General features: G+C 38.0%; 1 protein-coding gene across 1 annotated transcript; it reads left to right on the forward strand.

Annotated features, from left to right (window-relative positions):
* The first annotated feature begins 7139 nt into the window (after positions 1–7139).
* On the forward strand, positions 7140–16976 carry LOC128373129 (filensin). The gene is made up of 8 exons (XM_053333390.1): positions 7140–7513; positions 9029–9089; positions 9658–9753; positions 11495–11587; positions 12592–12705; positions 14815–15035; positions 15678–15769; positions 16003–16976. Exons 1-8 carry the CDS (start codon positions 7140–7142, stop codon positions 16974–16976), a joined length of 2025 nt encoding a protein of 674 aa, XP_053189365.1.
* The last annotated feature ends 85 nt before the right edge of the window (positions 16977–17061 follow it).

Here is a 17061-nt window from a genome sequence, read left to right on the forward strand (position 1 = left end):
GTCTTAGCATATACACTCTTATTATGCTTTAGGGAGAAGATGAATACTTGACCAGGCTGTGTCTTCTTTGGAAGCAGCTCATCTTCACCTGAAACACAAAGTTCCCGTCTCAGCATTACTCACGCCGGGTCAGGAATCATAGCAGCAAGATATGATCAAAACCAATTAGATGACCTCAGTGCTTCAAGCATAATCATGTTGGCATGTGTGACATTTCTATGATATTCTCTGATGAAAAATGTTTGTGGGTGAGGTCATTATATCTAACAAAGGCCTTTATGTAATTTATCAGGACCTTGTCACTTTACAGCAAGCCAACCTCACAGATTAGGCTCGGCATGATGACAAGGTATTTCATTTGCAGTAAAAGTAGTCACATAGATTTCATGTGTATGAGGTACAACACAACTGTAATGAAAAAACAAATCACAAGAAAGAAGTTCACACATTTAACCAGATTTACAAGATATGTAATGATACAGTAACACAAGGCGAATAACCTGGCTGCTATCCAAACACAGTGCAAACACAACTACTGTAATGTAAGACAAAGAAGGACAAAGATGATGATGACATTCCCAAAAATACAGATTGGACTCCAGATTTCAAATAACTTAATGTAATGCTGGGTATAATTAATAAAAGAAGTATTACCTTAAGATGTTAACTATAAACTATTTCTAATGCAATGCAATGTAATGCAGTACAATGCAATAAAATAAAATAAAATAAATTAAACGAAACGAAATTAAATAAATCTGCAGAAGTAGAGGTTGCTTGGCTCTATTGCGCTGCAGCGGGTCTCAATTGGAGTATTCACTTCTTAATAGATAACCGCAGTCTGGAGGGGGGTCAGTTTGTGAATTTAAATCAAGATAAGAAAGAATGAACTAAAAAGGTAGACCTTTAGGTGTGAGAGAGTGAGACCATTTTATCTTTATTATAAGAAATAATGCATCATTCATTTCCATTGACAGAACGAAGTAAATGAAAACAAATCAGTTACAGTTCAAGCACTTACCCGCAAACGTTGCAGAAGGTTCATGCAGCTAATGAAAACACAATTAAACAGCCATCAGTGTCAGGTATGTAATCGAGCTGAAGTGCCGTATTACTGGACAATCCTCACAGTAGAGACAAAAGGTCGTTTCATCAGCCGCCCTGCACACTGACTGTATCTGTTGCTCCGCTTTCCTCCAGAGCGCTTCTTTGAAAGGGGGAAAACTAAGTTGCGTTTGTTTCTCCTCTGCCTCAGTGAATAATGTGATGATGCGCGGTGAAGAAGGCATCGCGCGTCTCCCAGGAGGTGTGAGCGAGGATTGTGCGCGTGCGCGTGCGGAGGGCTGCAACTAAAACAACTAGATTAGACAGAGTTATAAAACAATACAGCACTCCACAGCTGCACAATATTAAGCATGTCTATTCTTAATTCTTATTCTTGTTTACCAGCTTATACTTAATATCTCATGTGATGTATTCTTGCTTGAACATGATGGGAAGATCATAAAAAGGTCGGATGGTCCTCTTTAACTATCAACAGGGAGAAGTTGTTGGCTCTGCCCCATCTTCAAACTGAGCTTCGGATAAATGGTTTTAACACGATGTCTTGTAAGACTAGCCTATACAAAAACTTTTACATTAAACTTGCAATAATTGATCTTTTGGCCCACCTAGAGGCAAGCTCTTAACTGAACACTGTCATATCAAATTTGATAGCAAATTTGATAGCAAACAGGCTGGAGTCATAAGTCCAATGTTCACTCTACTTTTTATTGGCACAAAATATCTCACCCTTTAACTGTATATGTTCCACCATATTCACCAGTTAGCTACTGACCCATAGAGCAAAAAAAGAGTGCATGAGGGACATGGTTAAAAGTAGGCTATATTAGAATGTGGAGACAGTGTTGAAGGGAGGAAATGGTTATTATATTTTTTGTGGACAGAAGCAGAAAGACAGTTTTAGAAGTTAATGAACACTGAGGGAGAATAAAACTTGAAGGTGATAGTAATGCAACATCATGGATACCAACTGCCATAAACCAAAGAGTATGTAAGTTCTTTGACACTAGTGAGCAAATTCAGAGGTCCACACAATGCGGATGTTGTCAAAGATTTTTACATTGATTGTCTCAGCTCGAGAAAAGTTTTACAAAACCTCTATGGATCAAAAATTCATAATAGAAAGTCATAATTGACTTTTGTTGTAGTTTGTACTACTTACAATTTTACAAATGTCTATTTTACAATAGTGGTCTATGAGGAAAATGCTTTTTGGGCCACATAGGGATTTTTCACTGCAATACTGTGAGTGACCACTGGAGAAAATTGGCTGCATGGCTGAGTGGCATCACCTTATCCAGCTCTTGTAATATATCACGCAGATGACTTGTGTTCTCTGACCTGTCCAATTTCCTTTTCATTTCACAAAATTATACAGCACTAACACCAGCCTCCGTAAGTATTACAATTTAATGTTATGTCATTGTACACATAAGTATTTTGGTATTGCCCCAAAAATGGTAAATTACGTTATGTGCTACTTCTCTCTGATGCTCTGTCAGACTTTAGCTAGCTACTTTTACTGACATGGCTAACGTTATTTATTGCTAATGTTATTTAATTAAATATCTTAGCTTACATAAAATTACTCTGCCATGAGTTTTATGATTTTTCCTTTTTGTGTGTGGTAATTATAACATAGGGTTGAACATGAACAAGTATTTCTGTTGTGGACATTTTAAATAAGTTAACTTTTGTGAAACTTTGTCCACACAGTGAGGTGCCATTTAAGTTAACTTCTTGCTTTGCAGCATTTTACTTGCATCAGAGTACAGTATGGAGAAAGGAAGGAATAAATGAAGGAGAGGAGCAGACTTGGAATTTGGTAAACACTAGCTGGAGTTTACGGATTGAATTAACTGTTAAAGTTGTATCTAATGTAACAGTGCAGCCTTCAGTCCACCAAAGTACCCAAAACATTCCTGCAAATGCACACAGAGTGAGTGTAAAGCTGCTCACCTCTGATCAAACTGAAACTGATTCTCTATGCAGAGAAACTTGATTCAACATTTGCTCCTGGATTTAAGTTGAAGGTAGGTGTTTGTTTTCGAATTTTTGAATATAAAAATAGACACATGGTGAAATTGCGAAGTTTACTGTAGGCTAAAGGTTACACACAATACATTGTATTAATCTATTTTAGGAAATAATTTATTTTTCCTCAAGAACTTCAGGCTTTTCTTTGTTTTGAAGCAGAAGCTCTGGAGATGTCTTGTAACGTCTAATGCTTTGGGAGTCTGCAGTACGCTATGGTTGACACTTTCTTTCTTAAACCCTGTAGATTGCTATCTCTCTTGAAAAAGATAGATTTGTGCAGAATTTCAGTAATATTTAAGAAATTTTGATCAGATAATCCTACCCTTTTATTTATTTTTGAATTCTCAACATATATTTACCAAAATAATATAGTTCCGATACTAGAAGGGGGTAAATATAGCAAATTATGGTATTTTACAGTGTCAAGTTTCAAGAGTTGGCAGACATAAAAATGTACATATTTTAAATCATGGTATTCCAGTCAGGCAGTCAGTCACAATCACTTTTCGAAACAAGATGCCATGTAAGTGTTTATTTGCGCTCAAGTGCTCTCGCTCAGATAAATAAATAAAACAAAACATCTTTGATATTCACAGTGGCCATGGTCATTACTGGCACTGATTGCATTGACTTTGGTAAAAGCAATCAATGTCAGAGATATTCAAGCCAGGAATATCTCTGCTCGTTAAGTTTGATTAGGTTGAGTTTATTGTAAACTAATATTTCTTTGAAAAATACTGCTACACTGGAGGATCCATATGACTAATTATTGAGACTGTGATTTTTTCTCCTTTTTTATGATGGTGGGGGCGGAGTAAAGACACAGCTATGGAGAATTGTCAACACAGTATCTTTGTGGTCAGCCATCCTGAACAGCAGATAAACAGACATAGACAGCAGCTCTGATGACTTTTTAGAATCAATTCCTTATTGTGATGGAAAGCTAACACTGCTGTTTTTTATATCGCCTCTGACAATCATCTGTCAATAGCAGCGAGATGGCTTTTTGTGTCCTTTCATATAGAGTGCAGTGGGCTGGCAGATATACTCAGCGCAGTTTAAATATAATAACAAATCACAAGAGATACAAGTGAACCAGCAGACCCCCTGTCATCCATTACGAATACAAGAGGGAACAAAAACTTGCTGAACATGAACATATCCATCTCCCAGATTGCGAGAGATGAGAAAAAATGTTTTTGCATGTTCCTATTAGTTTTTGTTACCCTCTAAATATTACTACTTGCTCAGCCTTGCCTGTCTGTCATGGTAGCCCAGGAGGCCTGACCAGTAGGATAAACACTAGGCTTTCATTTCCAACTCTGGACAGCTCTCTAATCTCATCCAGGCCTCGGATTTACAGCCACTCGTAACCAAGGAGTATAGATGGAAAAAGAGGGCAGTGTTATCCTGGCATTCTCTCCTCAACCATGAAGAATATGCACAAGACCTATAATCTACAGCCACTGTGTGAGGGTGGACAGATAGTGGGGTGGTTTATGGGAGACAATGTTATGGAGGAATAAGCAGCAGTGAAACAGGATCCATAGAAAAATATGTCTGGGGTTTAAATCTGAACAGGGGCTGTTTTGGCAAAATGTTTATTCTATTGGGGGGGGGGCGGGGGGTGCTGACTATGTTAGTATTTGTCCAAACACACTACCACTATCCTTTCTAAATAGTCTCATGTTTCTCTCTCTCTTTGTTTCTCATTCACTCATTTATCTGGCTCTATATATGTGTGCAGTAATGCTTCAGGCAGCATGTCAACTAGCTGTGTGTGGTTGCTTCTGTAGGACACAGGAATGTATAAATCTGATAATGGGGGTTCTTTTTTCAGTACATTCTCAATTATCAAAAAAAAGAAAATCCCATATTGTTTGTGAAGCGCATCAAAATCAACTGTGTTGACCTGCCTTCAGGTTAGAGGTACCCTTAAATGTCACTGCACATTTCCTCATGGCTGTTGTACACATTTCATAATGTGGAAAAGGATTTCAAACTGATCTTACAATAACATCTCAGTGACATTCTTTTAAAGAAAACACTATGTTGATGTACTAGTCCTAAAATGCAATACTGCCAATACAAGGTACAGTACAACATCATGCAACTTGTACTTTTTATAGGTGGACAATGTCTCAGTGTTCTTACTGAAATCACTGCATCTTGTGCAAATGTCACATTGGCACTGTGAAAGTTTTGGGAGTCTTTCCACTACACAAACATGAAAACAGGCAGATTGATAAAGTATGTGACAAGTGCATTAGTGACCGATAAAGACGCCGCTCTTTAACCAATCCTTTCATGCACTTGGAGACTGACACAGGAATGGATTTTCGTAACTTTGGAGAGACTGCTTATAAGTTAGATGGAACATTCCTGTTCTTGGTGCAGTAGGAAATACAGTCGCGGATGCTGAATGCTAAACAATAGCAACGCTTTGTAAATGTATTTAAAATGGGATTTTCTGTATCTTCAAGAATGTTGTATATGAATATGCCACAAATTGTTCTGTAATATTCACAGTAAATTAGGGGGAAACGTGTAAGAGTATGATTTTGTCTGCAGAACGTTACATTTGTGGCTAAAATTATTACAAAGTTCAAATTTTTTATGGTGTCTGTCAATTGCAGTGTTAACATTTTTTATACTTAAACAATTACAGTACATTTGCTAATTTTTCTGTAATCTTTAAAGTTGGTAGAACCAGATGAAGGTCATCACATTATCTATGGTTCTATTTACTTGATCACTAACTGTGAATGTGAAGAACAATCCAACATTTGTTGTTTGAATGAGAAAACAACTTACTGTATATGGCATTATTTCAACTCCATTATGTCTATTAATTTTTATACTTCAGCTGAACTATCACAGTCTGCCCTTGAGCCACAGGGTTCGCTGAAAATATGCTGAATTGCTGATGAAAAGCTATTTGACATAAAAGGACATTTGGACTGACCTTGTACCACAGCCTGCAGTGAGCAAAGCTAAAGCAGAAGTCCTCACTGTCTCTTTTTCATTATTATATCATTTTCTTTTCTTCTCATCTTTGCGAAAGGTTACAGTAAGTGTAAGAGACTGGAAATTCAAAAGGAATATAAAGAAATACAGAAAGAGGAGCACCTGGATGAAAACAACTACAGTTTGTTTTAATGAAAACAATTATTTCAGCTTCGAAGCCATTTTCCCCAGAAAACACAAACAACATACTTTGCATTCAACAATGAACTTGACTAATTGCTTCCATCAACACAAATGTAATCAGGACCACTCCTTTAGTCTCAGTTTCTCAGTTCATTTTATCTAGTTTTTTCCTGTTGTTAGCATTATTTTTCATTACATTTTGACTGTAGACAGAACTTATACTATGATTACACAGTAATAAAACATTAATGGTTTTGAATGGCTCAGTAACATAGTTTTCAAACTGGGATCATCTGCCTATCACCGAATGTTAATACATTTCTATAATATGGGTTTTTTGTGTAATATTTTTGATATTACAAAACATAATTAGCACCCATGTGTAACCAAAACAACAAAAGTTTTTTTCAGCACAGTATGTCAACACTAGTGAGTTTTGGCAGAAATAGTTCTCCACAGTCCACACAAATTGGACTGCACGAAATTTCCCCTCTGTCCTGTGGTGGGCCAACATCCAACCTCCCATATCAAATAGGGATCTAGAAAGCAGCTGACTAAGAAGCAAAATAATGGTGTTCGACAGCCCAGTGCTTTCGCAGACTGGCCAATTGTTTGTTTTTGTGGTTCTGCTTTGTCATCATCAGCATGGCTTTTCTAATCTCTGCCACAAAGGCAACAATAAACTCTGGAAGGCCCCAGGCTTGCAGCATGTGCGGCCACAGCCAGGGGGAGGTTTTGGGGGCTATTTCGCTGCCAGCCAGTGCTGTGTAGCGTTTAGTCTAGCATGAGACAGCCAAGGGTGAGCACCCCAGTTTTCACACATTAAAGGTGCTGAAAGGGACCTAGTACTCCAGGGATACCATCTACCCGGGGGAGAGAAACGTACCACCATGTTCAAGACCACCTACCTGCGCGAGGTGCGCAAGGAAAAGTATGAGCGCTCAGATGTTTTTGATGAGGAACCTGAGGACTGCGAAAGCTCTGCAGGAATCTCAGCCATCCAGGGCTGGGAGAGCCTTCAGGAGCTCAACAGTCGCTTTGCCCGATACATCAACCGGGCACGAGTGTTGGAGCAGCGCAACGCCGTGTTCCGCAAGCAACTCGAGACTCTGCAACGAATGGAAGAGGCCAGCGGCCTAGAGGAGGCCTTCACAGAGCAGATTGATGTCAACAGGCAGCGCATCCGAGAGCTGTGCTCCGACCACTCCAAGCTGGAGCGAGAGCTGAAGGATGCTTGCTGTATGCTTGATGAATTCACCAGCAAGTAAGAGAATGGGCTGTGATTGGTCTTAACTGTGTGTCAAAGGTCAAATTTCTTGATGGAGGGAATGGAAATAAATATGCTAAGAATTAAGAGAAAGTTATGAATAACTGTAAACCTAAAGAAATGAAGATGACGGTTCCAAAGAAATCCAAAAACAGGCCATATACATTTCATAAATACATTATTCAAAGTAAAGAAAAAAGTTAATAGTATATTTATTATTGTTACTAATGCACTGCCTTATAGTTATATTCAGGCAGATAATCAACCAAACTGCTGAACTTTTTAAAAAATAAAAAATTAATACTGTATTTGGACAATATGTCAGCGAGACACTGAATTAGAATAGTTGTAAATTAAAGGGTCAGTTCACCAAAATGTAAAAAATAATCCATAAAACAAAAACAACTTCATTGTCTCACTTACCCTTAGTGCGGTCAGTGTCTCAATCCCTACATAATGGAGGTAAATTGATTCACTATTTTCATTTGTGATGTTCATATAATTGAGGAATGTAAAGCAGCATTTAAAAAATATACTCAACTACTTTATTTTTCCAGAAACAGTCAAATTTGCTTCCAGTGAAAACGGATAACAATGAGCTCTGTTGTTGCTATTTTAGAGAAAGTTCCATTTACTTCCATTGCACTGATGTGGTGGCAGAAATTTCACAAATAAACATCTGAAAACCCTTGGCAATAAAACTGTTTTCATGGCTAGATACCAGTAGAGGTAAGTGAAAAAGGACAACAGATTTAATTAACTTTACTTATTACTAGTACTTATTTAAACAATTGCAAGGCATTGAAGCCTCACTAGAGAAGAATATTGATCAACTCTGGCTGTATCAGATGGTAAGGAGAGTGTAATTTATCTTGTGTGGTTTTGATTTTCAGCCATAACACACTACAAACTCACACTGAGAAAAGAGCTTAGTTGTTAATCTGCCCTATCTTTCTATAAGCATGCAATGCAAACATGATATTAGATTAGTGATGTTGATCTTCACATTTTTCACAGATCAAGTAGTCATCAAACTTCTTGATTCCAGATCAAGTAGATGCGATGAGAGGATCATAATGACACAAATATTAGACCCTTAAATTCCTCATCATCTGTGAAACCAATCATTCTTGGCTGCTTGACAGATGATTTGGCAGATGACTTTAGGCTCGTTTTGACTCATGGTGAATTATTTCCCCCATGGTAGTCAAACATGCACTTTTAGGGCTGATTAACTCAAAAGGCATTTTATAAACATAATTGAAGAACTTGTGAGCTCAGGAATAATGAGGAACCTCTCTCTTTACATAAAAAAAAGAAAATCTGTTGTAACACTTTCTTGACTATATCATAATGTTACACCATGTTTTATTTAACATTACTTACATTAGACTCATATAAAGTATATGTTATTTAAGGTGATTCTTTATGCACTGTGTATATAGTTTGATATGCCACGTTTTACCCCCTCCTGCTTAACATGAAACATAATTGTCATATTTTGTATTCCAGATACAGAAATGAATGTGATTATCAAGAGCAGCTGCGGTGCACGCTGGAACAGTTAAATAAGGTACTGTACAGATTCAATCAGATGGATCGTTTATACAGTCATAAAAAAACAGAAATATCAGCATTTTTAAAAACCTGCATTCTCCAACATTTTTTTATTTATTCTTTTTCCAATTTTTTTGTTTTACTTTTACCATCGGGCAAGAGACCTTAACTTACTCTAGATTACTGGAATTTTCTGCATCATTATATAACTACAGTATTTCATATATTTCAATATTTTTTTCTTCTACACACACTAGCCAGATGAATGCTGCCCATAAGTCTTACTGCAAACTCCTTGGGGCTTGGTATAGCCTGATAACCTGCTCTTTTGTTGTCTCTTATGCTCTTACTTAATTCTATGATTTCTTCCGGGACCTTTGTTGTTCTTTCTCTTCTCTTCTCTTCTCTTCTCTTCTCTTCTCTTCTCTTCTCTTCTCTTCTCTTCTCTTCTCTTCTCTTCTCTTCTCTTCTCTTCTCTTCTCTTCTCTTCTCTTCTCTTCTCTTCTCTTCTCTTCTCTTCTCTCCTCTCCTCTCCTCTCCTCTCCTCTCCTCCCCTCTCCTCCCCTCTCCTCTCCTCTCTGCAGGAGGCCGACAGTGCTCTGCTGAGAAACCTTGAATATCAAATCCAGTCACAGTTCCTGCAGGATGACATTAATTCCACCAGAGATAGACACAAGAAGGTTAGTGTCACTAAAAACTAAACCAACTTACTGTGAAACTCAGTGGTTTCAAGCAGCATACAATAACCAAGCCTCTAAATTATATTGTGCAATAGAGATTTTGGCTTTTACTGTAAGAAAATAACACCTCATTGAGATCTCATAATTTAATATGTTCAGTTTTAATAGCTTAATGAAATTTGCCAATGTTTGGATGAATAGAAGTCTATACCCACAGTTCAAAATTGACTGCAGTGATTTAAAATCCATAGATTGCAATTAAGAATAATCACATGTAGCTATTGATGATCACACATTATTTATGAAGATTCTATCTACTTTTATGGCACAAATGTATTTATAATTGCATATAAGTTTTCATTGTATATGTACTATGTTCTTGAATGAATTATCTTAACAACTATTGAGTGGGTTACCATTACATTTTGTATGGGCAATTGTAGTCCTCAAAGGATAAACCACAAAGACTTGAGCTGTTATACTGGTGTTATCATTTTTCTGAAAGCACCGCTGACGCTCAGTGTAGACTCACTGAGCGTCCAGTGTGGCTGAATACTCTTAGGGATACTGTTGCAAATTGCATTGGGTTGTAAATTAGATAATTAACTGGCATTAGTTTAGTAAGTTAACAAAAACAGATAAAAAAATTTAAAAAACTGCACAGATATGTGTTTGTCACTGACAGGTGAGAGTGTTCAGTACCTCACAGAAATCAATATATAGTGATGGTATACCAAAAATAGATACAGAAGGGTTTTAAAACCCACTTAATGAAAAATGGTTTTGATCATTAATTTTCATTGATCTAAGCTATTTGTGTCTCTGAAAGACTGCTTTTAAAAAAGCTTTTATATTTAACTGTGCCCATATTGTTCACAGCCAGTCAAGAGACCTATTCTACATCCAAGAGTATCAGTTTGAGGTGTATTATACAGCAGTGTGAGTTTTTCTTGTGGTTGCTTTTGAACACTGCTGACCTCAGGCCACTGCTCTTCGGATGAGAGGACACAAAACCTTGACAGAGGTGCCAAAGGATGTGCTGTGATGTACCTGGGGCTTTAGCAACAATTTACTGTCTGTGATGTGAGCGAGGAAAGGGCTGCAGGAAAAAATGTAACAGTTTTTCAGTGGCAGAGAATTATGACAGGAAAGCACAGAGAAATACAAAAACTTAAATATTGCCTCCTGCACAGAAAAGAAAAATGGTTTGAAGGCTCTAAACAATCGCCACAAAATGATACAACATAAGAAAACTACATAATGCATCAGGCATAGTTTCAATAGACTCTCTTTCTTGACTGAGCAAGTTTTTTTTTTTTATGTTCAGCCAGCGCTGCTCTTGATGATGAATTAATCTGTGACTCTGCAATATTGAGATAGAATATTAAAGGGCACTGCCGTTATTATGTGGGAAAGAATGGGGAGTCGTCTCACATCAATATATGGAACAGGAAAATATCTGCTCTGAGAGTCTGAGTCTGAGATCACTCTTGGATTCAATCACAAATTAATTTAAAAAGGACCTCTCTTCACTGCAAAGAATTGTTAGCACCATTTCTAAATATATATCAGCCAAATTAAGCCTTTAATTGGATATTGACATTTTCCCATTACTTATTGAATACAAAGTGCACAATAAATAAGCAAGAGTACCAGATAAATTGCTTTTACTTTGCACATGGATGTTGTTTTTCCATAGCTGTCATTTTTACAGTATATTTTCTTTCATATTATTTAACAGAACCTTGCAGAGATCCAGACCTATGTAAACATTTTGCAGCAAATCAACCAGACACTTCCCCTTGCTCCCAATGTGTCAGTGGGCATCTCTGAGGTGAGGTCACTAATGTTGTCACTGTGTGTGTGTGTGTGTGTGTGAGTGTGTGTGAGTGTAAGGGTGAGTGTGAGTATGAGTGTGTGTATGTGTGTGCGTGTGTTCTGCAGTCCCTGCGGGAGAAGATGGTGTTTGCATGTGTGTCAGTCCTGCCTACGTGTCTGGGGTTGATGAGGTTGCTGCCTTCTCAGTCCAATTGGTCGTCTGTGCCTGCATTTGTCTGTATTTTTGTGTACGTGTGCATGTGAGAGAAGCAGAGACGGGCAGTCGAGCCATCCTCACGACACATCGACAAGCCAGCTATTTAATTGTGTCAGGACACATTATGAACCAAATGCTGGGAAGAACAGTTGTGCATGCTAATTTTCTTAGGAAGAGTGTCACAGTGATTGGCATTTGTGTAGCAGATTGAAACGTTATTTATAAGCTACAAACATTTCTCAGAGGCAGAGCTGCTCTGGATGGAGAATTTGTTTAATTCATTGAGTTAAATCTCAGTGGACAGAGACAAAGAGCCACAGTTCTTGCCTATTGTGTTGAGCTGAAACCCAGTTAAATGGGAAAGTGACAAATATGTTAATGTTAAGAAGCTTTGTGATCCTGTTAGTCTCTCAGGCGCAGGTAGATATGATAGACAGGTGGCAAATTAAAGGAATACAGTGAATTAATGAATGAAGAAACATACAAATGCAAATGCTTGTATGAAACTCAAGTGAATCAAGTGCTATGGCCTCCACAGTCACTGGATATTGATGGATTTGAACATTCAGTACTTTGAAGCTTGCTAACATACTAGTCACAAAACTTGTCTCCAGTGTGCCGTGCTTTATTATATTGTTAATGGCTCATAATAGTTATAATGTCCTTCAATTCAAAAATGTGTGTGTGTGTGTGTGTGTGTGTGTGTGTGTGTGTGTGTGTGTTTGATATAAAAATCATGCTGTAAAGATACACTGTACTTCCCAGCATGCATGTTCTCATCGATTTTTGCTCAATGTGCGAAGGAGCAGGAGAAGCTGCTGGCCCAGAGGAAGGTGCCAGGACTGCAGAGTCAGCTGGAGGAATATAAGAGCGCCCTCTGTCAGCTGCAGGCCCAGAAACAACGTCTACAGACTGAGGTGGGTCACACTGTCACCATGACAACACAAGGTTTCATGTTGTTTACATGCAGTTTTTCCCTTTTCTCCACTGAGCCTATATACATTAAAAAGACGTGTGTGAAAAGGATCTTTTTATTCTACTATAAGAAATACAAATAGCATTAGGACCAGTTCAAACTGTTGTGAAATACACTCAAAACAGTAAAATAACATTTATAAACTTTGTAAGGCTGCAACTAATAATTAATTGTATACTTGATCAATATCAATCTGCATATTATTTTCCAGTTCAATTGATTCAATATTTGGCCTATAAAATGAATACAGAAAATAGGGAATATGGACAATCGCAAGACCAAGATGACCAACAGTCTCCTAAGAGATAGGAGATTAATTATAATGTATTTATTTCTCCACAGGGACAGTGTACATCATTATACATTTTTAGAGAACTAAATATGTAAATGCACCCAATTGCAGCCAAGGGCTGATTTCCATTGGTAATACCCCCTGCCAGATGTTACTGGCACAATTCCTAAAATAAATTAAAAAATAACTACATTACACATAATATATACGAGGCAATTACAATAAATATTCACAACAGTCATAGCGTCACAGTATAAGTCCTCCAGCGACACGATAAAATAGTATTGCACACTTGCTTCAGTACATTGTGCTTGTTTAAGCTTCATACCCTGTTTCTAAGTGCAGCTGAGTAGTGATCAGAGGGGAAAAGGGACTGCTTGGCGTGTGTAGATGGATTCTGAGATTGCAGCAATGCAGAATCCGGTACATAGTTGTTATTGTGGTTATGATTTATTATAATGAATGACAGTGGTAGATATATGAACATTTAAGGGGTTAAAGTGCTACAATGCTGATTTCCAAGTGCTGTCAGTTACATAGTAAAGTACACGATGAAAAAGGTATAGCAACAGAAAGGCATAAATAAGTAAATGGGAGAAAAAACAAATAGAAAAAACTGCAAAAAAGAAGAAATGTAATAATAATAATAATAATTGAATTAAATAAATAAAAATAATAAGTAAGATAAAAATAAATTAATTAATCAAATAAAAAAATTAATGAAGAAGCAAACAAGCAAAACAGACATTGTACATTAATAGTGATTACAGATTTGATTATTTTTAAGCCACTTCTTTAGATTTTATATATTGAACAGGCATACTTAAACTTTCTGAAATTGTCAAAGCTGAGAAGGCTATGTTTCAGTAGTATGTGACAATGATGAAATTATATTGTTTTATCGCTCTTTTGTAAACTGATCAACTAATCATTTCAGATCTAAAATTTTGAGGAAATATCATTGGCTGTAGTGTTATTACCATTTGCTCATGCTCAGAAGATAACTGATTAATTGAATGAAAAGGAATGTAAATGGACATTTTGCTATTTGTTTTTCTATACTGATTTATGTATTGATTGATGAATGATAGCCGCCCACTAATTAAGGCATTAACGGAGCCTCGTACTTGCAGCCTCGACTGTATTCTTTGTGGCACAGAAGTACCACTAGATGTCATCCATAACCTTCTTGTGACAACAGTGTAGTTCAATTTAAGTGAGGACATTGTTTCCTCACAAGAAATGAGAAACAAAGCTGAATCAAATTGCATTGATTTCCAAGGAGTCAGTGTTTCTTAATGTGACCACTTTGTTCCTGCAGGTTTTGACTAAAGACATACCTCTACTGTCTACACAAATGATGTTCTTCATTCTGCTTATGTTATGTATAATTTATCTCTCATCTATCTGGATCCTATAGAGGCTTACAGTGTGATATGTTCTAACCGTAGTTATTAGGGAATAAGATTTTTTTTTTAAATCAATAAATTATTGTTATGCTTTACTTGCTTTAAAAACACTGTTTTCATTTGTAGAGTTTTTACAGAATTTATTAGTGAAATCATCTGCTGGGCACAAATTAAACTCCTCCTTTTACAGTTCATCCTCCTTACTTTCATTACCAACACATGCTAAGCTAGTGAATTTATTAATGACCTGTGCATTGCACTGGCAAACCTCTTCAAGTGGCTTCATAATTTTTTTATATATAATAATTTAATCAGAATTTCTTAATTAAACCCTGCCTCTGTCTCTCAGACTGCAATGTTGGAGCAAACCATCAAAAGCACACAAGAGTGTTACGATGATGAGATCCAGATGTACAACGAGCAAATTGAATCTCTGCGGAAGGAGATTGAGGAAGCTGAGAGGTCCCTCGAGAAGTTCACCAGTGAATGTCGCCACCTGGCCATGTATCAGACATCCTTGGAGAATGAGCTGGAGAGGTACAAGAGGATCATCGAGAATGAAGACAACAGGTAAACTTCCTCCACCTGGCTGCTAAAAACACAGTAACACACATGCAGGGCCAGTAACTGAGCTCAGCTAAGTGCTGAAATACTCAGTAACCAATTTAATACACAGAATGAAAAAAATAATAGTAAAATTATTTATAAGACTATGACCAGGAAAGTATAATTATAAAATGAACATGAATAGACAGATAAAAAGATTGACCGTCATGTACTTCTCATAAGACAAAGATATAGTAGCCAGGACTTCAGAAGTACTGAGGTAAAATGTCAAGATTCAAACAATTTTCTAAATATATTGCTTTTTTATATTATATTTGTGTAGTTTTATAGTTTCTGTAAATGTTATCTCCATGATTATCTAAAGTATGTTTCATGGCCTCCATACTGCCAAGAATATATACTTGTTTTTATTTTTGTGTAAAAACAGTAACATTGAAAGGTATTGATTAACACCAAGGGTTGTTAATAGAATTACATATCTATAATAATAATAACCCTAACCCTATAATAATATATGACATTGAGATACATGCAATTGATGTTGGGTTAATGAATCAGCCAGCAGATGTCACCGAGTGGCAATAGATGTTGCATAGCCATCTTGTTCAGTACATATGTGAATTTTTACTGCTCTCTCCCTTGCAGGTTGAATTCAGCGATAATTGGCACTCCCATTACCCTGTTCACCACTAATTACCGCTACACTCACACACCCTCTGCATCAAGCAGGGGTAGAGGTAAGGGCACCATCAGTATGTCACAGCTGGTTTACATTGATAATCTCTATTGTGCACGCATACAATCAGCTGCCATTGTTAGATAGTATACTCTCCCTGAATGCTTGCGACCATTCAATGCCATGTCTTTAGTATACCAACAGAAGAAAAGGTGTGTGAGTGCATACAGTATTGTGACCTTTTTTTAGTTAATCAGTTCCATCTCGCTGACATTTTACCTCATGTGTGTCCAGATATCACCCAGGCTATCCAAGACATCACCAGCATCAAGCCGCGCCAAAAGATCTTGGCCAAGAAGGTCCTGAAGAAGAAAGAGCTGACCCCAAAAGATGTGATTGACAGTGGCCAAGAGGATAAAAATGGAGGAGTTGCTGGAGATGTTCCAGATGAAGAAACAAGGGTGATCCCTTCTGAGGGAATGCAGGAGGACATAGCGAAGAGAACAGAGCAGAGACCGTTGCTCACTGGAGTGTCTCCACAGGATGTCCCAGACGGAGCTCAAATCAGCAAAGCCTTTGACACTCTCTGTAACATTGTCAGAGATCGAATGAGGAAGTACAAGAAACCTGAGCCAATAGCTGACTTCTACACAAAGGGTCGTTATGTCCTTGTCACTGGGGATGGAAGCTACCCCCATCCCTGCTTCTACACCTCCACACCATCAGCTGGCCACATCTTTGTCACGATCAGAAACGGGATGATGCCTCCCTTTGACAATAATGGGCCCAGCAAGCCCACTCCTCCACCTCCTCAGCCCATGCCGGACCCCAGGCCTCTAAGTCCTACCCTGCCATCTAATGGAGGAGGAAAGGCAGATCCCAAAGGAAAGGACAATGGAGGCAAAGGCAAGCAGAGGAACGGAGAGATTCAACCTCATCCTAAAGATCCCACCCCAGTCCCTTCACCCTCTGGCCCCAAAGATCCCACCCCAGCTCCTAATCAACCCGCAGGTCCCAAGAAAAACAAGGATGACAATGGCCCTCATGGGCCCACTCCAAAGGCTGCCCCTCGTGGTGCCAGCACCAGCTCCAGCTCCAGCTCCAGCACCAGCTCCAGCAGCTATACCCCTGGCGCCATGAGCTATGAAAAGGTGGAGGTGGTAGAGTCTGTGGAGAAGTTCTCCAATGACCGCAAGGTCAAAGGCTATGAGGAGACTTCCATGGTAGTGGAGACCATGATTGAGAAGTCCAGCAAGAAGAAACATTGAAACCACTTCACCTGACATGAAGAGTCAGTCAACTCCACTGCGGTCCCACATGGTCCAGGTCCTCATGAAGACAATACTGATGTTG

The sequence above is a fragment of the Scomber japonicus genome, chromosome 14 (genome assembly GCF_027409825.1).
Source record: "Scomber japonicus isolate fScoJap1 chromosome 14, fScoJap1.pri, whole genome shotgun sequence".
Lineage (NCBI taxonomy): Eukaryota > Metazoa > Chordata > Actinopteri > Scombriformes > Scombridae > Scomber > Scomber japonicus.

Excerpts from the sequence above, each read along its gene's own strand:
- LOC128373129 (XM_053333390.1), top strand. The coding sequence starts at position 7,140 with ATGTTCAAGACCACCTACCTGCGCGAGGTGCGCAAGGAAAAGTATGAG. Across the intron at positions 12,706-14,814 it reads AACAACGTCTACAGACTGAG|ACTGCAATGTTGGAGCAAAC; the intron begins GTGGGTCACACT and ends TCTGTCTCTCAG. Across the intron at positions 15,770-16,002 it reads TGCATCAAGCAGGGGTAGAG|ATATCACCCAGGCTATCCAA; the intron begins GTAAGGGCACCA and ends ATGTGTGTCCAG.